Source organism: Sciurus vulgaris (genome assembly GCF_902686455.1).
Source record: "Sciurus vulgaris genome assembly, chromosome: 6".
Lineage (NCBI taxonomy): Eukaryota > Metazoa > Chordata > Mammalia > Rodentia > Sciuridae > Sciurus > Sciurus vulgaris.
The window spans coordinates 111,380,319-111,404,721 of record NC_136466.1 but is presented as its reverse complement, the minus strand read 5'-3'; the positions used below and the strand labels follow the sequence as shown (position 1 = coordinate 111,404,721).

Sequence of the window (24,403 nt, the reverse complement as noted above, 5' to 3'; positions counted from 1 at the left end):
ATGATTCTCCCCCAGGTCTCTAGAAGTTGGCTTCTCATCCCTCAACCCTTATTTAAAAAAATAACTTCCTAGGGTGGGGGTCTTCCCTAACCTCTCTAGAGCAAAGCCTTTGCCTCCTCCCAATCCCATTATCTTGTTTCTGTGTGACTTTCTGAATGGTCTAGATTCCTTATGTGCTGTTTGTCACCCGCCGTTAGAACTTTTATGAAAAGCATAACCATTCCCTTAGGACCACCAATGATGCACAAGATAGATTGTCAATGACTGATGAATGAATGGATAAATGAATGGGTGGTTCTATCAGCAGATCCCACTTCAGACAACCTTTATACCCTTCTCAAGTCCTCACTTGCCTCAACTATGAAAAAAGGGTGGTGAATCCCATGACTTCTAAGTTCTCTGCCAAAGTGAATTCTCTGAGATTCTAAACCAGTGTCAGGGAAACGTTTTCAGCAAGTGACCAATAGTTAATATTGTAGGTTTTGTGGCCCATATGGCCTCTGTCAAACTGTTTACCTTGGCCACTGTAGGCAAGAGCAGTCAAACACAGTAGTGAGATGTGGCTATGTTCCAGAAGATCTAGATTCACAAAAACAGGCAGTACGATGCTCTCTATGATCTGTAATTTACCAATCCTTTTTCTGAATAATAGCATTCCTTGCCAATAAGGTGGAAGCTACTTTATCTTCTAAACTTTTTATTCCTATTGTCACTTCCAAACCACCATTCCCATCTGTCCCTTAAACTCCTTTCTCCCTTGATGCTCCTGCCATCGAATGGCACCACTTACCCACAGACCCCATCTCTGTCCCACACTCCCTGAAAAACCCAGCACCTGGTATAAGTTCCCTCTCTCCCTCCAAGCTAATTCTGCCAAAACTCTCAGTAATTTTACAAATTCAGTCCTTCAACTACCCTGGCCTCTCATCTCCATGACATTTCCATCTCCAGTGATCTTGTCCTCCACCCAACTTCAGTCACCACCTGCTCCAGTTATACCCAAGACTTTGTTATTACCAATATCTGCACCTGGCCCCCTGATGTTCTATTCTCCACGCCACAGTCAGAGGGTTCCTTTAAACCAGGTGGTTTGTCACTTGGCCTTCTAACTTCCTTCATGTCTGCTTACATAGCATTATAGCAAAGAGGCCTTTCCTGGCCACCCTACCTAAAATGGAACCACCCCAGCTGTTATGGGTTGGATGTGAAGTGTCCACCAAAACCTCACATGTGAGACAATGCAACAAGGTTCAGAGGAGAAATGATTGGGTTGTAAGAGTCTTAATCTAATCAGTGAATTAATCCCTAAATCAATTAACTGAGTGGTAGCTGGAGAAAGGTAGGGTATGCCTGGAGGGGGTGGTTCACTGGGGGCACAGTTATGGGGCATCTATTTTGTATCTGGCGAGTGGAGTTTCTCTCTGCTTCCTGATGATGTGAGCTGCTTCCCTCTGCCACACTCATCCGCCACGATGTCCTGCCTTACCTTGAGCCCCAAGGAATGGAGCCGGCCTTCTATCGACTAAGACCTCTGAAACCATGAGCCCTCAAATAAATAAATCCTTCCTCCTCTACAGTTGTGACAGTCAGGTCATTTAGTCACAGGAGCAAAAATGCTGACTAAGATACCCACTCTGTCATTCTCCAACCCTCTTACCCTGCTCATTTTTCTTTGCAGCACTTGATACAGCCTGCCTTGTTTATAGCTTTATATTTTGCTTTTCCTGGAATTTAAGTTCTAGTAGACTAGGTACTCATATCTTGTTCTATTATGTACTCAGCACTAAGACCATGGTACCTGGCACATAGTAGGTACTCAATAAAAATTTTTTAAAATTTGTCAAACCAAGTCCTTTACAAAGCAACTTACCTTCTTTCAGTGCTGCTGCCAGTAAAGAGGCGGCCTGGGGAGGCTCTCCTGGGTCAGGCTTAATGAGGAGGTGGGGTTCTAGATGAACATCCTCAAAGCCACTGAGTTCCCCCAGTTCAGCATAGATGTGCAGCTTTTCCTCCAAATATGTGCAAATTTGTTGGTCTTGGTTACTGAGTATTTCTACGAAACAGCATTTACATAGAAGTTTACCACCAACATGAATACAACAAGCTATATGAAAATTCAAGTTAGAAGATAAAGATGCTACTTAGTGAGTAGTCTGATCTAAAAGGTAAAGCTCATGCCATTGGGTGGGACAGACCCAGGTTCAAATCCTGACTTCTACTTGGTGACTGTTGCCTCTGACAAGTGACTTATCAACACTCTCAGCTTCCACTAAAGTCCATTCTCCTATTTCCAGAAAACCCTGGAAAGCTCTTCTTTGTTTATGCAGGCTGTTTCCTATTAAGACTAGACACCTTGCTCAGGAGTGAAAATTGGGGCAGCCCTGTCCACGATGAGCAAATGCCCACAGGGAAAAACAACACAAAGGCCTGAAACTCCTCAGGCATCAACCAGTCTTGGTCAAAACCAAGCACGCTGGCTTATGCCTTTGTTTCTAAACATCCAGTTTCTGTGACCACCCTTGCATGCATCCTTCTCCCCTGATTTCACTATATTACAAAATTCTTAAACCTCAGAGACCTTAACCAGAATCTAATCCAGGGATTCTCAGCCCTTTGTGCTCTTCAGAATTACCTGGAGAGAGTTTAAAATACTCATGCCTACAGCCCATAGATTCTGATTCAGTTGGTTGAGGGTAGAGCTCAGGCATTAACAATGTCCTCAAGTAATTCGTACATCAGATCAGAGTTGAGCTAATCTTACTTTACAGATTGGCATTTGAAGGCCAGACCTATTGGGTTCCTTGTGCAGTCGTATAACTATGACACGACAGTGCTGGACCTCAAATTAAACCATCAGGCAGCAATTCCGACACTCATCAGCACCACACTGCCCAGTTATTGTTTCACACATGCATTTCTACATATTTTAATCACTGCGGTAAAAGGAGACGCTTGTCTAGTGTAAGGATGTTTTCTTGGAAGGTGGTCAGGGTAAGCCCACAGTTAACCTTCCCTTCATGACACCAGGGCTTTCCCAATACCCAAGGAGCACACCACAACCAGGGAGCCAGAAGGGCCCGCACCATACCTTGACATTGCTGAATTCTGGCCACTCTGGCTTCAGCTTTCCGCCTCTCTTCATCGGATTCACTTGTCCTTCCCCCCTCTTCTTCCGGGCAACTTTAAAAAGACAACAGTCAAGGGACACAACTGAAACTAAATCCAAGTATGTTTAGGATCATTAGGAAAACATGGAAACTTGGCAATAAAATTTATTCATAAAGGCAAAAAATTCAGCACAAAGATAATTTGTGGTACCCCCTGGCCAAGAGCTTGGTTTTCTTGAGTATCTAAAGGACCGTGCATAATACAACATGACTCTCAAAGTCAGTGTAGGATGACTCAAATATTCCAACAAATACACATACACACACACACGGACACACAGACACACACAACCAACACTGACGTTAAGTACAAATAAGATAATTTTTGTTTTTTATGCTATTTGGGTACTTGACAGGTGAGAGAAAAAGCATTGAGGGGATAGTGTTAGGGATTCATTCTGGGTGGGATGCAGTGGAGGTAGAGAAACTTTGTATTATAGTAAAACCCAACTAATCAAATTACCATTAAGAATGATCTCTTGCACCTTCCTTTATAAAAACTGTCCTGTGTACCCAGGAGGAATAAATTGACTTAGAACCTTTAGTTCCACCAATCTAAAAACATTTATTGAATGATTCCTCAATACAAGGCACACAGAGGTACACATGACATATCCCTGCCCTCAAGGAGCTTCCAATCTGATTCAATAAGCACATAATATGTACATACACGTAAAAGATAAAATCTACAAGGCAGTATGACAAGCACCAGACAAATGCCTTAGAGAGCAGGTGTTAAGGCTTCTTCATGAAGCAGGTGAGACAGGAGCTGCACCAGAGTGCACAGGCAGAGGGGAGGGGAGGGCGCTGCATGCAGGGAGGAGCGCGGAGGGCAGAGCTGCAGGTGACACGCTATCTCAGTGGCAGGCAGGTGCAGGAGCAGGGAGCAGACCATTCTGGCTGAAGCAGTGTTTTCATGCAGGGGAGACATGGTTAGAATTTTTCCCAATTGGACAAGTGCATCCCACTGACTAAAGACAGAAAGGGTTGTTACCTTTCTACTGCCTGCTGGATCCGCCTCATCCAGTTATTTCTTTCCTCCTTGGAATTGGTGTGAATTTCATACATCTCGGGACCAGCCGAAGAAGCACTGATCAGAAACATTCCCCTCTCCTCATTAGCAACTTCTCTAGCAATAAGCTTCTGAAGGGAAATAACGGATGGCTTCTGATCCTACATAAAATAGGACGATGTGCAAATGAATCTGTATCCTTTCTAAAAATCACACTGACGACATGAGCCATGGAAAGCACAGGACTAGGGAAAGCTTTATTTCAAAAGAGCTGCAGAAGTTAATAAGATCTCTAAGGGAGAGGGTATGGAGAAGAAAGAAAGGGTTTACGGGAATATTTGTCCTTAACAATTAGTGGTTTAAAAAGTCAACTTTTAAAAAGACAAAGACAAGTCAGAGAACTAATTAAAAAATATCAAAGTGTTGTGGTCAGGGATGAGGGATTTTTCTAGAAGGATATGAGATAGGAAACAGTCTCTAAAACATTACAGATTGAGAAGGATGATAGACCAAAAGAGTTCCTTGAATTTGTTCATTGATAGCAATATAGTTTCAGTACAGTGATGGGCATAGAACCTCAGAAATCAAGGGCATCAACTATAATAAGAAAGGTCAGAATGAGAAGGCCAGACCTTACACTCCCCAGATGTCACCAGCCTCTTCTGCTACTGTCCTGCACAACCCAGTGACAGAATTTCTACAGCTCTAACTGCAGTTATCTCTTTTCCTCACCAACCAGATAAGCTGATTAGTGGGCAGGCATGGGCCTAATTCATCTTCCTATGCCAGGCACACTGTAATGTGGAGTGGGCACACAATAACTGTCTGTAGAAGTAGATTTAACATGATTCCACTGGAGAGAAATAGGGAAGAAAGTCTAAAATGTGGAGCCCACACTGTGATTCAGTCACTGTTCTGCAGACATTCACTGCGGTGCCTCAAGGCCTCATGTGCAGTTCTGAAAGATGAGGCCAACTCTGATTAACACTGGCTTGGACAAGGAGCTTGAAAGAATGGCCAAAAGAATGTCTGCCGGCTAAGCAGTATGGGGGTAAAGATGAAGATTCTGCTTTGATTTGTGGCTCTCACCACTGTTTACAGAGCTGGCTGCAGCGTGTGGTTTTCTTTTTCCCTCACGGACTGAGTGACGCCTTTATGCAAGAACATGCCACTCTGTGCCCCACTGCTGGTTCCTTGGTGCTGGCTTATCTGGCAGTCATCACTGCCTGGTCTGGAGTTGTGTGCCAGGGTGGATCTGGAGTATCTCTTCCATGTTTCTTAGAGTAGCGTGAAAATATATATATATCAGGATGGGACAAACAATTGGTCTACCCAGTTCTGTGCTTTGCCTCTGAAACTGGAAGCAAAAGCAATTCTGTGGCAAGATTTCTCCAATGCGGCCCTCTGTAATGAGGAAGGTTCTCTGAGCAGTATTAATATCTGTTATTTGGGGCTGGGGATATAGCTCAGTTGGTAGAGTGCTTGCCTTGCATGCACAAGGCCATGAGTTCAATCCCCAGCACTACCAAAAAAAAAAAAGAAAAGAAAAGAAAGAAAAATCTATTGCTCTACTATGGCTCTATTCTCTGATAAGTCATCTGCCTCCTTTGTTTCAATGTACTGTTTCAATTTTCTCAGCTTACAAGGTTGATGGTATCTATATATAAATTTCAGGGTGGGTTTAAATTGCTTAAGACATAAGCAAGACTGAAATTACTTGAATCAGTTATAGGGGGAGGGGCAGTGGCAGAGTAAGATGATTTTTTGTTTTTTTGTACAAGGTATTGAACCCAAGGGTGCTTAACCTTAACCAATGAGTCACATCCCTAACACTTTTTACGTTTTTTTTTTTTTTTTTTTTTTTTGGAGACAGGGTCTCACTGTGTTGCTTACAGTCTTGCTAAATTGCCAAGGCTGGCTGTGAACCTGTGATCCTCCTGCATCAGCCTCCCAAGCCACTGGGATTACAGGTGTGTGCCACCACACCTGGCATGATAAGATCTTTAAAGAGTGAAGAATAAATAAAGGGGCAGGTAGAAAGTAGCATTCATTAAATAACCTTTAGGCCAGAAGACATCAGAGGCAAGTCCATCACTACTCTTAGTAATCACACGAAACACTGGCTGTGAACGAGAAATCAAATCCCCAGGAAGAAAGGCAACACAGTTTTTCTGGAGACAGATATTAAGCACAGTAATGCAAAGATGTTTATTTGTGCCATAACATTTAAACACCATTTCTTACGAAATAAGTTGCCAACATTTAAAAACTGAGAGATTCTATCTTAAAAAAAAAAAAAAAAAAAAAAAAAAAAAAAACTCTAGAATTCTAGGTGCTTGGGTAAAACAGAATATTGGCAATACTGGGTCCATATTCTCATTTGAAAACACTGACTATAGCTGAGTAATTGCTAAGCTGGAATGTGTATTTGCTAGTTTATTACAATCTCCACCATTCTCTGCTGCCTCCTTCACACTGACTTTTTGATGCTGAACTGGGGTTTGCTCACCTACATTCCTGACCAATCCCTATGGGCCTCTGAAGCTGAGGACCTCTGATACAGGGGAAAAGGAAAAGGAGCTTGCTATCTTTAGTCCTATTGTTACACCATATCCATTTTGCACAGATTCTATTAGTGAGTGATTCCAAGGGAATGAAAAGATTTCATGTTGTTTCATACTTTGAACTTGAACTAGCTGATCTACATACTCATTGTCTTTTTATTGTTTAATTTAGAAATTGCCTTCTTTAATATTCAAGGGATTCTTCCTAGACTTAGTATCCCAGGACTTAGTGAACTTATCTATAAATTTTATAGGTTTGGCTCCTACCCATTTCCAGCTGAGTCTTCTTAAAAGCAAACAAACCAACCAACCCTCTGGTAAGGACACTATTTTCTTACTACTTTTAGATGCTTAGCTTCTTGCTATTTCACAATTCATCATGTCTTCCATAACAAGCAGCAAGATAAGCATCTTAGTACTAAAGATGGTTTTTTAAAGGGCACAAGGAATAGAAAAATCTCTCCTGTTGGTCTGAGTGTGAGAATAATTTTCTGAAATACTAGGGTGGGAACTAGGAGATAAGGATATTTGTGTACCCCTAACTAATGCGTCAATTCTCCAGGATGTTCACTCTAAGAGAGTAATGACACAGGGACTATTGTCAGACAGATGTAACTAAAAGGCATATGAGTAAACAGGAGGCTGCACCAACTCTAAGGATAAGATCCTGCTCTCTTTTACTCCCTGGTACCATCTTTATGATTGCAGATGTGCATCAAGCTAACATCTTCCAGAAACAGTATCAGCAACATTTCACTGTTGTTCATGGTCAAACACATTCTACCAATAAGTGGCTGCCTTCATTCTGGTATTTGACAAACTGCATTCCTAACTACCTGCTTAAAGTTAAGTGTGGTGTGTGTGTGGTCTAAGGGGGTCATGTGAGATAAGAGGCACAGATCCATATCTCAAGTCAAAATGTAAATTGAGCATCACTGCTTAACCTGCATCTATATGGTTTATTGCCTAGAAAACAAGATGATCATCTTTATGCTGTGTTTAACCCTTGATCAATCAGCTGGTCATTTGGCTTGAAATACCACCCAAGAAGCAGGATTTACTTCTCTTTCTAGTCTTTGGTTTTGAAGAAATCTAACTTTCTATAAAGATATGCAGTGATTTTTTTTTTTTTTTCTTCCAGCCTGGTCTTCTCGGATCATCCCACAGGTTAAACAAAATGGTGCCCCCCCCACCCCACTTTTTTCCTCAATATTCCTTCAGAATATTCCAGATATCAGAGAGGTGGCTGGAAAAAATCATTCAGCTTTCAGGAAAGTTGCAACAGGTACAATGCAAACACGTCAGGGACAAGGGGCTTGCTGAAAGTTTCTTGTTATCCTCTGCTTTAGTTCCGTGAAAAGCCTTGTACCTTCGAACAACTCAGCATGGCTGAGCAGAATGCAGAGGCCTCTCCAGCCAACTGACATGTACTACAAGCCACTGCTCTACCTGCCTCCCCCCAGAATCTCATCACTGCAGACATGATTCTTTGTTTTCTCTGAGCAGCAAGACAGAAACTTCACCAAGATACGAATTTTCCAAAATCAGATGGAATCAAGGCTACCTGCTAAGGTACCCAAACAGTCTATCATTTAATGGATAATAAACACATTTTACAGAGTCACCACCATACCACCCCTGTCAGTGTTGTGTCTTGGATTCTTCTTGCTAACAGAACCTGATGCTCCATGACTCCCATAAGGAGTTAAGTGATGCTATCTTCCTTCTCCACACCATTTTGGATGACACAGACACTGTGTAAGAAATGCTATAAAATGCTGGATTTCATTAAATCTAATTATGTTCTGACAATGAGATTAATTTACACATTACAGAGGTAAGCGTTATAAACGACCTTAGTCAGCAGAACCCATTGTAGTAGAAATAAGAAAGAATCATTTTCAGATGCCAGGATGGTATTCTCTTGTTTGACAGAGGAACATCATTATGACAGTTATGAATGGGGTCAGCAAACAGTACAACAAAGCACTGTCCAGTAGGAATGGAAGGAGCGAGATGCTGGAAGTGACCCACTATCCCCAGCATTAACATTTCGGTCATTAGATCGGACAGAAGGACATGGGGTTGGGGGATAAAAGGAAAGACCAAGATAGTCATAACAGAGAGGCACCTGGGGGCTCTGGGAAGTTCCTATTCACCAATGTAGTACCAAAGTACTACAGTCTTTTCACAATGAAAATAATTACTAAACCAGCTGTAAAATCACCAATAATAATGGAACTGCATGAGGTGCATTTTATTTCACTAAGAATTTCAGTCATTTTTCCAAGAAAATGCAGGATTAAGTCTTATTAAAAATATGCAGCATGGGCTGAGGTTGTGGCTCAGTGGTACAGCGCTGGCCTGGCATGTGTGGGACATTGGGTTTGATTCTCAGCACTGCACACAAATAAATGAATAAAATAAAGGTCCATCAACAACTAAAAACATTTTTAAAAATATGCATCATATGGTCATATACTTACGACAGCTGCAAAGATGTATTTCTGGTCTTTTTCTTGTAAAAAGAGCAGCACATCAGTTAGAAGTAGAGCTAGGATATCTTCAAAGAAAGAACATTACTACTGTTAGTGAGGCAAACCACATTTCAAATGCCTTTATTAAATATTCTAATTTCGTGCTTCAAATTTAAATAAATTCAATAAAAATTAAATGATTCAGGTTAGTCTAATTATAAAACTTTTATTAAAACCCCAGTATTATGATAGCAAAGGATATACAGCTAACTTAGTAGAAAGTCAAGTTTAAGTGTGTATGTATGTATAAGTATAGCTAAATTTCCAGCAGAATTTAAATTGCAGATTTCAAAATGGATGGAAAATATAGGAAGAAGGACCTAATAGATTGGAGCAAGGAGCAAGGGGGAAACCATGCTTAATTAAAAATGTAAAAGGGGAGCTTCCACATCAACTTATACATGAAAACCTGCTCCTTTGTTTCATGGACAGCTGAGTAAAGTTTCAGTGTCTAGATTTCCCTTGCAAATTATTTACAAGAACCTGTCTTCACTGCAACCACGGCATAGGCTAACCTGTACAGTGATTCTCTTAAAGAGACAAAGAGCAATCAGATCTATGGAGAGTGGTAAATGCTTTTTTAATACCACATTGTAACCTGTCAAACAACAAATCCCATTTCAGACATTAGCTGACCTTCCAACAAAACCTGATCATCCTCCAATGGGTAGACCTTGAAGCAACTAGAATTTAACAATTTCTTCCTCTCATTGCTCACCTGAGAACATTACTATGATGAAGTGTTATAAACAAGGAGACCAGGTCTGTGGCTTTTATTCCTATCTGCAAAGAAGACCCACCTGGGGGGCTTTAAAACATCCCTCTGAGCTGGGTTCATCACCTGACTGACAAAATCAGAATCTCTGGGAAGAGACTTGAGCATCAATCAGTTTTTCAAACTCCAGAAGCAATTCTACCATGTGGCCAGAGTGAAAAAGCCTGGGTCAGGCAAGATGCTAGCTACATGACCAGTCCTCAAGAATGGAATCAGCTGCTTTAGACTCTTAATAGAGTCAAGTTAATGCCATGAGCAAATGGTAGCACTGAGGAAGTGCTTACATGAGGGCCAATGTGCAGGTGGCTGTGTGTTAAAGCGCTCAATAACAAAAACGACATTCACAGTTTTCTTACTTGTCCCTTTCTTTGTCCGACAGCCTCAGGCTGGCATGGCACACAATGTACCCTAGCTGTGTAGGTGTGATAATGCCTTGCTATCAACACACCACAATGGCCAGAATAATGTTTCTGTGCCAAGGATGAGCAGAACTCTCAGCTCCTTTGATTTCAGACATCATAAACTTGCACATTCATAAAAATACGTAGGAAACTTGTTGGTTGGGACAGCAAATTCCCATCAAAGATTTGATCACTGGGCACACTTGCCCATTGAACTTCACAACTTGATCTTTCATCTGAAAAATCAAGGGTTTGTGTGTGCAGGGCTGCTCCTCTGAAACACCCTTCCTCTGAAAACCTGTCCTCTGTTGACAGAACCAAAGGAATGAAGGGAGGAGTGAGTCTGGTGTAGCCATAGTACCTTTGAAACGTCCCGTGGCGGTTTTCCAGTAAACGAGGCCATCGTACAGCAGAGTCCGCTCTGTATTCATCAGGGCCTGCTTTCTAAAAACGTGACCATTTTTGAGCTTTGTGTATGTTTTGTTTTCGATCTTACTTAGGATCTCAAGCCATTTCTGGTTTTTCTCATATTCGTTGACTTTTAGATCCACAGCTGCAATCATGTCTTTAATTAAGCCAAGGGCTTTGCATAAGTCTTTATGTTCTTCAGTTCTTTCTGCATGGGAAAAAGAAAGAACATCATACAATAAGCCAAAGCACTAGAAAAGAAAGTTTTTTCTTTAGTTTTTAAATGTAGTTAAATACATCATCCAAATGGCAAAAACTCCATGAAAAAAGTGCTGGATTAAATTCAAATACTTAAATATGATGTATCAAAGTGCATTCTACTGTCATGTATAACTAATAAAACAAACTTTAAACATTTAAAAAAAATTCAAGTATTATATTATCACTCTGCAATTCCTGCCCTCTCCCAAAATAAACATTAAAATACTTGATTATAAAAGATTTGCATTATTAAATGTGCTTTCGGTGACAGTAAGTTTGCTGAGTTCTATTCCCTATGGCAGGGAAGGTGTCACAGCCAATTCAGGGCTTCCTTACACCTTCCTACACATAGCAATCAAGTAATTCCACATCAAGTTTCCAAAAACTGAACCCAACTGTACCATCTAGTCTACGTCCTCTTAGAAACTTAGCCACAGGAACCTGAGTGGGTTTCAGATTCCTTTGCCTTCCTGGATCCCTTCTTCCATAAAAATAACATTTGAAACTGTATTTTAGAGCCATATTGGCATACCTATGAATATATTAACATTATGATTAAAATATTTTCTTTCACTTAACATTTTTTTTCTTCTATGAAAGAAATTAATATATTTTCAAGAGATTGCTTAAAGGGCAAGGCAGTCATGCTCAGGTCACTAGAGCAAATGATTATCAATTCCAGTTGTTACTCTTTAAACCACTGGCCACATGCTCTCATATGTGTATCACCTTAAGAAAATACTCAGGAGGAGTTTCTGAAATAGCCTCCTGAAACTGCACAGAAGTAAAGTTAGTTCTGTATTTGATGATAAGGTCATCTAGTTGGTGTTTACTGAGGTGGCTGGAAAGAACAAAAGAAAAACTGGCAGAGAAACCAAAGACTCTCCAGAGTCTAGAGCTGCAGAAATATACCTTATAATGAGCAGTCAGTGGAAAATGGGAATCAACCCTCAAAATGGTCTAAATATTTCCACATTCTAAACATCTTCATAAATTGGAAAGGTTTTATCAGAAAACTTCAAGGAGTAGATCCTGATGCCCATCTGCACAAGGAAGATTTTTCCTCACTGTTGTCAAAGAACACACCTCACTACTTTACCTGCATAGAGCCCTTCCTCCACAAAACGCTCTAATTTCTAAAGACCCTGTTTCACTGCTAGAAAAGCTGAATAGAGAAAATCAGAGTTGAGTTACAAGGTCAAGGAAAAGGTCGAGAAAAGGCTATCTTTTGACAAATTACTTCCTGCAAAGCTTAGCTACCCAAAGTGGGGCAGCCTGGGCCTCCCTGAGAGTCCCTGTTAGAAATGCTTGCCTTGGGCTCTGCCCCAGACCTACTCACTCAGAATCTACACATAAACAAGGTTTCCAGTGAAGGAGATGGCTAATAAAGTTTGAGAAACACTATTGTAACAGAGTCATGGCAACCAATGGCCCCAGAAGGGAGTAACTGACCATTGGTAAGGTCTGACGTGAGAAGGCTTCCATTTGGTCACTATGTCACCATTAATAACTCACACTTACAGCTTCTGACATACAGTAGGGCATTACTTTATTCATTCTACCAGAAATTTGGTGTGGGATGATTCTTGGAGTAGCACTACTGATTACCATGATCTGACAGATTTTAGTTTTTGTACTATCATAGTAAACTTAAGAGAGAATAGAAATATAACATAAACTTAAAAGTCTTAATTTTGCTTTCGTTTCTTTCACTGAGAACCAAATTTATGAGGCTTTTCTATTTATATTATTTTTATATTTTCTTGTAAACCTAGTTATAGGAAGCAATAAAAATGAGACATAAGAAACAGACACTACCCTTTTTGCCAAGATGTAGTGACCAATAAAATGGAAAGAATAAATTATGTATGTCTACTTACCTAGACCTCTTCCCCCCTCCCCAAAAATAAAAATGTTGAGTTTTGTAGAGTGGGCATTTAAGATCTCATTACCATTTCAATTGTTCCTAAGTCAACTGATAATAATAATAATAAAGGCAATAAAAATAGGTCCCACTTATTGAGCACTTTGTTTTTGCCAGGTTCTTACTGCTGGCCACTTTCCAAGACAATCTCACTTAGTACTCGCAACAATTCCAATATGGCTAGGATTATCATTCTCATTTTACAATGGAGAAACTTGCCCAACGAATAAGTAGCAGAACCAAACAAATACAATGGTAATACATATTCACACAATTCCAAATCCATGCCCTTGTTAACATAATGCACTATCACACTGATACTAATTTTTACTCAAGATCAATAAGTTAGTTTGAGAATAAGTTGTTTTTATTTATCCATTTGTTGCTCTGACATGTTTTTACTGATTGACAGCCTAAGCTATGCCAGTCACTGCACTAGACACTGGAGATCCAGCTACGAACCCGACAGGCACAGGCCTTATAAATCCCACAAGGAGCTTACAGTTCAGCCATGTGCATGAATAGTTACTTAAAAGATGCCCAGATGTTGTTATTCCCTGGTACCTGATGAACTGACAGGGTCAAAGTAGCTCTTTCATACAGTCACTCTCAATGTACTAATTCCTTGCTTGGGAGTATGGACATTTGGTGATAGGATCAAGAGCATCCTGCTTCAACAGACTGCTGTGAGGTTGTAGGAAGAGGAAGGTGGGGAGGTATTAAGAAGGTCCAGATATGAGGAAACATAGTGAAGAAGAGCAGGGTCAAGGAATGAAGAAGACACTTGATTTGGGCTCCCAATAGGAATTGAGACTGCATGATGAAAGATAATTTCTCAAAATGAATCCAAATTCTAAGGCTTTCACATTTTCCTCATCATGATAATCTTTATGAATCAGAGGCCACAAACATTTGCAGCCATGTAGGACACCTCAGCTATGTTTAAAACAAAGGAGAGAGGCAGGCCAGAAGTCATGACTCACCCTTGGTGTACTGCAATATCCTTTCCACCAAGACAGGATATTTTGTGATGCGCTGAGTGACTAGAAGAATGCATTCTGGAATTCCTCGGCGACGAGCCAAAAGATTACTATTTCGGAGCTTAAAAGAAAAATACATTTTATATACTACTTGCATTTACTTTTTATGTGTAGATTTAATAATACAAAAAAAATCTACAATGGCACAGTTCTGTTCAGACTTAGCAGAGTATTTATCTTCATTCAGTAAAACTTGATGTGTTGTCCTTCATTTTTATACTCTGCCATTAGTTTCAGTACCCCGATACAGAAAGATTTAAAGAAATGTCAAGTTACTCTAATGTATTTGTATTTAACTCCAAAATTGAGCAAGTTATCAGAATTTCTGAATAGCGGAAGTTTTTGAGAAGTAGTCAGAAATCAAAGTTAGTTTTGAACATGAGTTTGTGGTTTACTATATGTTTCTCTGACATGTCTTCCACTACATTTCTTAATACACATTATAGCACTTAAAATTTCTTCAAGCCAGGGGCAACTTTTTCCTAAACATTTCAAAATATTCCTTTAAGATTTCAAGTTCTCAACACACACATACATGGGGAAAAAACAGAAGAGAATCTGGTAGTATTCTTAAAACAGTAGATAAAAATTTAGAATCCAAGATGCTTTACAAGACAAATTTATTCCACAAATAAACTAGGAAGGGGAGTGGGGGGAACCCTCAAGTTAGAATAGATTTAAGAGATATAACCACCATATACAGCAAGTGAACGGTGGTCAGATCCTGATTTAAGCAATATGATTTCATGAGATAAACAGAGAAATTTAAAGATATCAAAGAAGTATTGCTAATTTATTTAAGTGTAATAATGTCATCATATTTTTAAAGATATATTGCTTAGAGACACATGTTACAGAAGAAATTATGTGATGTCATATACCATATTATGATGGATTTTATGTTTGCTTTTACTTTGGTTTTTCTGATACATAATCTGTCAGGGCATGAAATAGTTTCCCAAAACACTGCAAATATTCTCAGAAATTTAGAGGGCATGACCTCACAAATATAAGATACCAAAGGAAATGATTTGGGAGAAGTATTTTACTAGCAGAAAAAGAGACTTTCCATCTTTGCCACAAACCCACCACTTCCTTTTCCTTCCCCTGAGAACCAGACCCCAGATATGAAACTTGTTTAAATCATACAAGGCACAAGCATGAACTACTTCCCTGTGCTGGTTTCCCACTTTGGAATAGAATTTTAAACTACTTGCCTTGATAAAATTCTGAAACTTTTTATTCTGCTGGAGTTCTTTAAAGAGGCTAACAGCTTCTTTGTGGTGGCTACAGAATTCACCATATATTTTCTTCATCTTACTTGCATTTTCTTCTGAAAACTGAGAAGAAGAACATTTCAATATTGGTTTACAAATTTAGTAAGTTCTAAACACAGAAAAGAACACACAATTCTCATATATTTCAAAACATTCTTTGCAAATAAAGAACAAGCATCATGGAATTTCTGAACATAATCACTTCTCTTCCCCAGGCACTTTTAAAATTAAAATAAAAGGAAGTTGTTGAGTGGTGAAATACATAATGAGATTATGTATTTTATATGTATTGAATTAATAATCAAGGGCTGGGGACATAGCTCAGTTGGTAGAGTGCTTGCCTTGAAAGCACAAGGCCCTGGGTTCAATCCCCAGCACCTCAAAAAAAAAAAAAAAAAAAAAAAATCAAACAGCCAAGTGGAAACATTTGTTGTTGTCTTTTTTGTCTTTGTTTTTTGTATGTGCAACTTTATGATTTCAATTTGTAATTTTAGTACCTTTACACATTGAGTATCCATACCCACAAATGGATCAAGAGCCAGTCTATTAGCCCAGATGAAAATAAAATGATGAATAACCAGAATGCCAATTTTTTAATTGATAAAGAAAATAAGAGTAGACTTGAAATTTCAATAAGGCTGATCTGCAGAAAAGTAACTGTAGAAAAACCTGTACAGGAATCAACTTAGAGCCATGAAGTGCTGTTGAGAGAATTAGCTGATTGATTTGATTGCCAATTGTTTAGACTATGATAGCTCTGTGTGCACATGTTCACACTGAAGATGATTGAAAAAGAAACCAGAATATATCCATCCCCTCTTAAAAGTACTTAAAATATATACCACCATCTCCAATTTTTTCTTTTTTGCTTAGTTTTATCTATGTTTGATGTCAATATACCTCAAAAGATGATCCTTAATCCACTTACAATTGCTAAAAAAATTCTAACAAAACACATACAGGACTTGTATACTGAAGACTCCACAATGCTGATGAAAGAAATCAAAGAACTAAACAAATGGAGAGTTATACCATGTTCACGAATTAGAAGACTCAACCTAGTAAAGATGTAGATTCCCTCCAAATTGGTATACAGTTTTAATATAATTCCTTTAAAAAAAAAATCCCAGCAAGCTTTTTATCTCTTTATAAATATAGATAAGCCTGTCCTAGAATTTAGATGAAATGGCAAAGGAAATCGAATAGCTAAACAATTTTTGAAAGAATAATAAAGTAGGGCACAGTCTTCCAGTTTTAAGATGTATTATAGGGGCTGAGGAGATAGCTCACTCGGTAGAGTGCTCACCTTGCATGCACAAGGCCCTGGGTTCTATCCCCAACACCAAAAAAAAAAACAAAGAAAAAAAAAAGATGCATTATATAGGTACAGTTATTAAGACAATATGGAAAGATTGGCACAGAATAGAAACCTAGGGAGTTCAAATGATTTTTGACAAAGGTGCAAAAGTAATTCAATAGAGAAAGAATGGCCTGTTCAATAAGAAATAGCACTGAAGCAATTGGATATCTATACCCCAAAAACAGGGGAAAAAAAAAAAGAACCTCAACCTAAGCTTCATAACCTTTTTTTTTTTACCAAAACAAACTCAAAATGAAACACAGATTTAAATGTAAAACATAAAACTTTTAGAAAAAAATCCGAGAAAATCTTTGCGATCTAAAGCTAGACCAAGAGTTCTTAGACTTGAAATCAAAAACACAAACCTTAAAAGAAAAGAGAGATAAACTGAACTTCATCAAAATTAAGGCAAGTTACAGAATTTGAGAAAATATTTACAAACCATATACTTTACAAGAACTAATATCTCAAATATGAAAATAAATTTCAATATTCAACAAGAAAAAAATCCAATTATACAATGTACAAAACACATGAATAGACATTCCACTGGGAAGGAAATACAGATGACAAAAAAGCATATGAAAACATGTTCAACATCATTAACCATTAGGGAAATTCAATTTAAACTACAATGAAATAGCATTACATAAAAATAACTCTCAACATAACTAAAAAAAAAAAAAAAAAAGTCACAACATCAAATACTGGTAAGGACGCAGAGCAGCTGGATTATTTGTATATTGTTGATGAAAATGCAAAGTGGTACGACCACTCTGGAAAACAGTCGGAAGTTTCTTAAAAACTAAACGTGCAACCGGTATACAATCCAGAAATTGTAACCCTGGGCATTTATCCCAGAAAAAGAAAAACTTGGCTTTGTACAAAAATTTGTACATGAATGTTTACAGCATATTTACTTACAATAGTCCAAAAACAAAAAAACAAAACACCCTTCCACAAGTGAATGACTAAACAAACTGTGGAACAGCTGTTCCATGGACTTCTCATTGATAAAAAGAAATGAGCTACTGACATACACAACCACCAAGATTTTTCCTGAAAGAATTATGCTGAGTGAAAAATGCCAACACCCAATTACATATTATGTAATTCCATTTATATAGTATTCTTGAAATGACAAAATTATAGATACAGAACAGATTAGAAGGTTGCCAGGAGTGAGAGAGAAGGTAGGGGCATGAGGAAATGAGATATACTATAAAGGCCAGATGAAGAAATATTCTGTATCTTGACTACATTCATGTCAGGATCCTGGCTGTGATATTATACTACAGTTTTATAAGATGTTACCATTTGGGAGAAAACAATTCAAAAAATTAAAAATTTTAACGAGGTATGGTGGTACATGCCTGTAACCTCAGCAATTCAGGAACTGAGGCAGGAGGATTTCAGGTTCAAACTCAGCCTCAGCAACTTAAAGGGTCTAAGAAACTTAGCAAGTCAACACTATCTTAAAATAAAAAGGGCTGGGGATGTGGCTCAGTGATTAAGGACCCCTTGGTTCAATCCCTGGTATCAAAATAAATAAATAAATAAATAAATAAATAAATAAAGACTTTTAAATGCCAAACCCAAGACCTCACCCCAATCCCATGGAAACAAAACCACTGAGAGTTAAAGCACATTCCTCATTTCTAAGAATCTGCAAGTGATCTTTATGTACCTGAAGTTGGAAAACTATTGTTTTAGATGAAATTCCTCCTGTCCACAATTTCTCTCCAACCTCAAGAGTTCCCACAGATCAAATTGCATCATATCCCAGCCTAGTCTCGGAGATCATATGAAGTCTCCATGGTTAGACTGTGGGATTTACCCAAACTCACCTCTCACACACCCTTAAACAGCCTGTCTCTTCTACACCCAATGGATTCATTATCTGAGGATGAAGATAGTTTATTCCTCAGGAAATACTTTTATTTACAAAGCATTAGGGTTCCCCTTTCCACACCCACTATGCATGGCCAATAACTAAAACACAAAGCAGACTGAGTCCTTTTTTCTGAATACCAAGGTTCTTTCCCCTAAAGGAAGTGTGTGCTTCATCTAAAAGACCACCAGGTTTATCCTTAGTGGCAGAAAACTTTCCAAATCTTGTTTTCAATTTTGGCCCCAGGTTTATTCACAAAAATTAAATAAATATAGAACTTAGAAATGTGTAATATTTGTTAACTATGCAAAGGAATTGAAGAACAAAAATGGTTTAAATGATTAGAATTAAAACAGTAAAATAATGATTATTTGTATCAAGGAGAAGAATATGCCAATAATTTCAAATGACAAAATTAAGATTTTGCTTTTCATTTTAAAATATACTCAATTTCAAGTTCACTTAGACACATTCAGACATTTTTATTTAAACCATCTTGCAGAGTATTTTAGAGTTGCTTAACTTGGCCTTGCTACTTGGCACCAGACCTTTCTGGTGAATTAGGAGGATAGAATAGGTTTAGGGCTTTAATCTGCAAAGCAGACATCTCTTTGATCAAAAACTGTTATTATGATGTAGACTTTTACATTGTTAGATATGTAGACATAGCTATTGGGCAACAAATCTTAAGTTTTGTTTTCGTGCATTAAAATATTTGTATTTAAGTATATTTATATCAATGAACTTAACACCTCTATTATTAGTATACAGAACAACAGCTTAATTCCATTGCCACATGTGACAGTATGAAACTGCTTCAAAAATATTTTTTGAGAAAATGGCATTTTGGAGTAACCTAGGAAATGCTATACTAAAGCCATTGTAGATAGATCTCCAGGTTTTTCCCCAGGTATTTAAGGCAACTTTCCGAAGTGACCCATTCATTCAATAAACATCATAGTACCAAACACTGCTCTAGGTGCTTAAAGACAATAGTAACCAAATAGACAAGAATCCCTGTCTCACTGGGACTTATGGTCTCATAATGGCAAAACCTTCCCCGGAATGTCACCATGGATCTTCCAAGACATCACATTATTAGGTTGTCTTGATCAAAGAGCAGATTTTGATTTGAATCCCAGTGATATAACCTATGAGGTATGTTATGACTAAAGAAAGTCACTACTTATGCAATGGAAAAAACAATATCGACATCACAGTGTCATGAAAGTTAAATGAGGCACCTGTGAAAGCATTCTAAAATTGCCTGCCATATAGGAATCACTCAATACTAGTTATTACACCTTTCTATGAGCATGTTTTTTAATAAGTCCTTCAGAGACATGGAGGGCAGGGCACACCATTGTCAAGTAGCAGGTGGTTGCCATTACTCTATTAGCAGAGGGCACAGTGCTTCTCACTATGCTTCAAGCATCCCCAAGAACTTGAAATGATGTTTGCTCACCTTATTCCCAGGACATGTACTTTAGAGCTTTAATGATAACAGATTTCCCTCACTCTCCCCGAAATGAGCCAATATTTGTCCAGGAGACGTCAGTGAGACCATCTCAGTCCACTGGGGAGCTGTGTTATCAGAGAGCCCATCACATCAAAAAGTCTAAGTAGGTCATTCATCAGAGGTTAATTTATGACTGTGACTCCTGGTGGAGGCAGCAATGGGGTAGGAGATAATCCAGCCAGGTTTAGTGACACAGAGGAGTCAAGTCATTGGCTGTTGGAATCTCTCTAACAACCATTCTACAAATCAACATCAAATAAAAGAAAACCAACCAAAGCCATCTGGCAATAGTTGTAATGAAATCAATTTCCTTTCTCTTTAGGTTTTATAGCTAGGTTTTACATTTAGGGCCTTTAAACGTTTCTTACCTGTTGTACCAAAATATCTCCAATTTGGTTGATTACAAAATTCCTGTCATTGTCAATACAGGATTCCTGCCTGCGTTCCTTCATACAGTAGAAGAAATGCCTGTGGATTTCGAGCAGTTCATCTAAACAGGGGAAGATTTTATCCACAGTGCTGTGGTCCAGCTGCAGTTCCTCCTTCATGCCTTTCCTGAAGATCTCAGACATGATGAGCAGGGTCTGGATGTGATGCATTTCGGTTTGCATTAGCTCTGAAAGGTGTCAGCAGAAACGTGTTCTAAACAAGCTTTAAAACACAAATGTCACTGTTGTACCAAATCAGCAGCTCAACACTCCACATTATGCAAATAAGAAAGAAGAAATGTTTAGGAAGAATAAGAACATGTCTTCCAATATGAAAGTCAGCATTGGTTACACATTTAACTTAAGCTCAAAATATTAAACTATTTTCTTTTTTCCAGACAGCAAAAGAAGATACATATGGAAGTCAAGTCTGACACATAACAAACATATCTGGAACTCTTACAACTAACTAGCAACTTTAAGTCCTTCCACTAGGAACTAGGTCCTATTCCAACCTGAATGCTCTATAAAATATATTAGTTTGCTGGAGTCTGTTTCTTTTTTTCTTTGGTTTTCGCATTGAGTGAGAGCACAATTAATTGTGCACAAGTTAATTAGTGAATTTACTTGAACTAAATATAATAAAGTCCATCAATGCAGATAACAGAAGGTTCTTTCTACTGCAGGATGTTCCCAAAATACCACTTTCTCTAGAGAAAAATTATACATTACAATGACAGGACACCAAAGAAAATGAAAAAGATGACCCTCAGAATAGAAAAAAATCTTTCAAATTACATATCTGATAAGGGACTTATATCCAACATATAGAAAAACAACTCAAAAATGGGGGGAAATAGGCAAAAATATTTGAATAGATGTTTCTCAAATGAGGCATGAAAATGGTTGATAGCACATAAAATGATGCTTGAGAGGGCTGGGTATGGTTCAGTGGTACAACACTTGCCTGGTGTGAAAAGCCCTGGGTTAGATCCTGGCACCACCAAGAAGAAGGAGAAGGAGAAGAGAATCGGAGGAGGAGATGGAGGAGGAAAGATGCTCAATATCATTAACCATAGGGGAAATGCAAATAAAATCAAAATAAGACACTACTTCACACACACTAGGATAAATATAATGAGCAAAGATGGACCATAAACAAGGATTGGCAAGGATGTGGAGAAAGTGGAACCCTCTGCTGGAAGGAACGTAAAATGGCATTGCCACTTTGGAAGGCAGTCTGGCAGTTACCATATGACCCCCAAAGTGGAAACAACCCAAAATGTCCATCAACCAATGATTAAACAAAAAGGAATACTAGCCATAAAAAGGAACGGAGTACTAATATGTATTACAACTAGGATGAACCTTGAAAGCATTATGCTAAGTGGGCAGGAGCCATTTGCAAAGACCATATGTTGCTAAATGTCCAACACAGGCAAATCCTTAGGGACAGAGAGTAGATTAGTAGTAGCTAGATGCTGCTGGAAAAGGTAAAGGGGAGAGGCTACCTCACGAACATTCAAAGCAATACAAATATTCTGGAGTTAGATAGATGATTGCACAACATCATTAATTCACAAAAACCATTAGCTCGTACACTGCATGTGGTGGATCTTATTGTATGAAATGACATCTTGATTTTTAAAATGCATCATGAAAAAAATAATAACTGTGGGAATACTAGAAATACAAATTCTGTATATGTATTTCCCAAATTTGCTGTATGTTTTGGGAAAGAATCTAAAATATCATCCTTGCAGAGTAAATAAGTCTAAATATAGCCTTATTATTGTATCATAAACAAATATCTCTTTCCCTGGGAATCCACTGACTTTACAAAATTATTATTTCCCACTGTATTTTTAGTGCCTCTTCTGTACTAAGCACTTATCCACATTATTTCACTTGGTCCTGTAATCCATTTGCCATTTGGACCCCCCAAATAGGAACAATTATCCTCATCTTTAAAAGGGAAACAATGAGGAAAGAGGGTGAGAGATTTTGCCTTTCTGAAACCGAAGGCCACATTATATGCAATAATCCACAACCCAAATGACTTAGATTATTTTTAACAAATATGCAAAATTGATGGGTAATTGAAAAAGAAGGACAGTATAATACAAATGATTGAGAAATACTAAAAAGGATAGCACCTTCCTTTCCCAATGTCTCCCACACCCACAGTCCCTGGCAGGTTCTAAAGCACATTCATCCCTCACCTGACCTGCCTGTCACCTGACACAGGTGCAAAGGTGGCCTCCTTGCCAGAGAACTTGCAAACACAGGGTCAGGGAAAAGAAAAGCCTGTTACAAAGTTCATCTTTAAAGTAGGGTTTCTTCTTGAATTACCTTTTAGCATACACTTTATACTTAAAATTTATTTAAACATTTCATTTTTTTCCAAATTAGACTATAATTTAACTTCCCCTATTTCAGATTAACTTCACTCCATATAGCATGAAATACTGAAATCTCACCACAGTTGAATTCTATACTCAGGACTGCAGCACTGGTCAAACATGGTCCTAACTATATATGTATGGGACTCTGGTATATACCATATACAGGAGCAATGCTTTCCCTACCTTAAATATGTGAAAATTCACTGTAATTATTATGTTTAACAGGTAAGAAAGTGTAGGCCAAGCCTAAGTAATTCTGAAAAAGGTATGGGAAATAAAATTTGTTTTATACATATAATACAAGGTACATATAATACCCCATTTAAGCCTCACAACATGTCTTTGTCTGATTTGTTTTTTTATAACACTCAGGATTGAACCCAGGGCCTCACATTAACTTTTTAAACCTGAGTATCGTTATACCCAATCTATAGGTGGAGAAACTGAGATCTAGAAGAGTAAAATAATTTGTCTGAGATCAGGCCACTAGAAAATGGTAAAGCTGGGATTCCATGCTCTTTCCTCTGAATCACACTGCTTCAGCCCCAGGATATTTTTTAAATGCTTACCAAAAATGACATCCTGTCTTTTAATGACATCTTTCTCCTGCTTACTGCAAAATGAAGGATCCACCACAAGACTCCAGGATTCTGCTTCAAACTCCTGGGCATCACTGCTGAGGTCACTCCACAGAGAAGAATCCACAACATCTAATATGCAATTAGAAAACAAAAGCACAATAACACACACAGCTCAGACAGAACTTCAAGTACTGTTTACAGGTTCAGCACAGCAAATAAACCTACTATGAACACAGCCAGAATATTGGCATGCAGAGTCAAGACACTGAGAAACAGAGGATGAAATGGTTCAAATCAAGATTGCTTTCATGTAAGCAAAGAAGAAATGAATATTAAAATAGCGATTGCATATATGGGGGAAAAGAGAAATCTGATGGTAGATTTGTTTGTTTGGGCTTTCTCTCTTTTAGTTTTATTTGGGGGAACCTCTGGAATCCAAAATGTGCCTATAGGACCTCAGACTCACTGATTTCTTTTGTAGGCTATTTTGCTGTTTACTCAGATCTGAATTTGGAACTTGTCCACTTGGTTTGCTCTTTGGCTTGGAAAGACACGAAGCAGACTGTAAGGATTTGACTCTCAGGTGAGTAAAAATTTTCCTGATAGAATTTAGGCACACATACACAAATGCCCTTCAGGAAAACTCAACCTTATTATCCCTAAACAGAACTCATTAGAGAGATTCCAACTCATAGCAATAAAGATGAGATGACAAAGGATTTAAAGAAAGAGTTTTCTGGAGCAGAGTTCACTCCTCTCTTGTCAATATTCTCTTTCTGTTTGGTTTTCCTTCACTTCAACTTGGATACAAAAGTCAATTCTCCATATTCAAAACTGTCCTGTAAAATATGCT

At 38.3% G+C, this 24,403-nt stretch overlaps 1 protein-coding gene across 7 annotated transcripts in view; it reads right to left on the bottom strand.

The window, feature by feature from the left end:
- ARHGEF28 (Rho guanine nucleotide exchange factor 28) overlaps positions 1-24,403 on the bottom strand; it is a 324,160-nt gene that overhangs the window by 55,737 nt on the left and 244,020 nt on the right. For all 7 annotated transcript variants that reach the window (XM_079145899.1, XM_079145901.1, XM_079145900.1 and 4 more), the window contains 9 exons: positions 23,539-23,679; positions 20,505-20,752; positions 15,307-15,429; positions 14,033-14,150; positions 10,818-11,072; positions 9,230-9,306; positions 4,162-4,340; positions 3,089-3,180; positions 1,871-2,053 (listed from right to left, as the gene is read on the bottom strand). In XM_079145899.1, the coding sequence (XP_079002025.1) occupies positions 1,871-2,053; positions 3,089-3,180; positions 4,162-4,340; positions 9,230-9,306; positions 10,818-11,072; positions 14,033-14,150; positions 15,307-15,429; positions 20,505-20,752; positions 23,539-23,679 (1,416 nt within the window). The remainder of the gene's footprint in view (positions 1-1,870; positions 2,054-3,088; positions 3,181-4,161; positions 4,341-9,229; positions 9,307-10,817; positions 11,073-14,032; positions 14,151-15,306; positions 15,430-20,504; positions 20,753-23,538; positions 23,680-24,403) is intronic.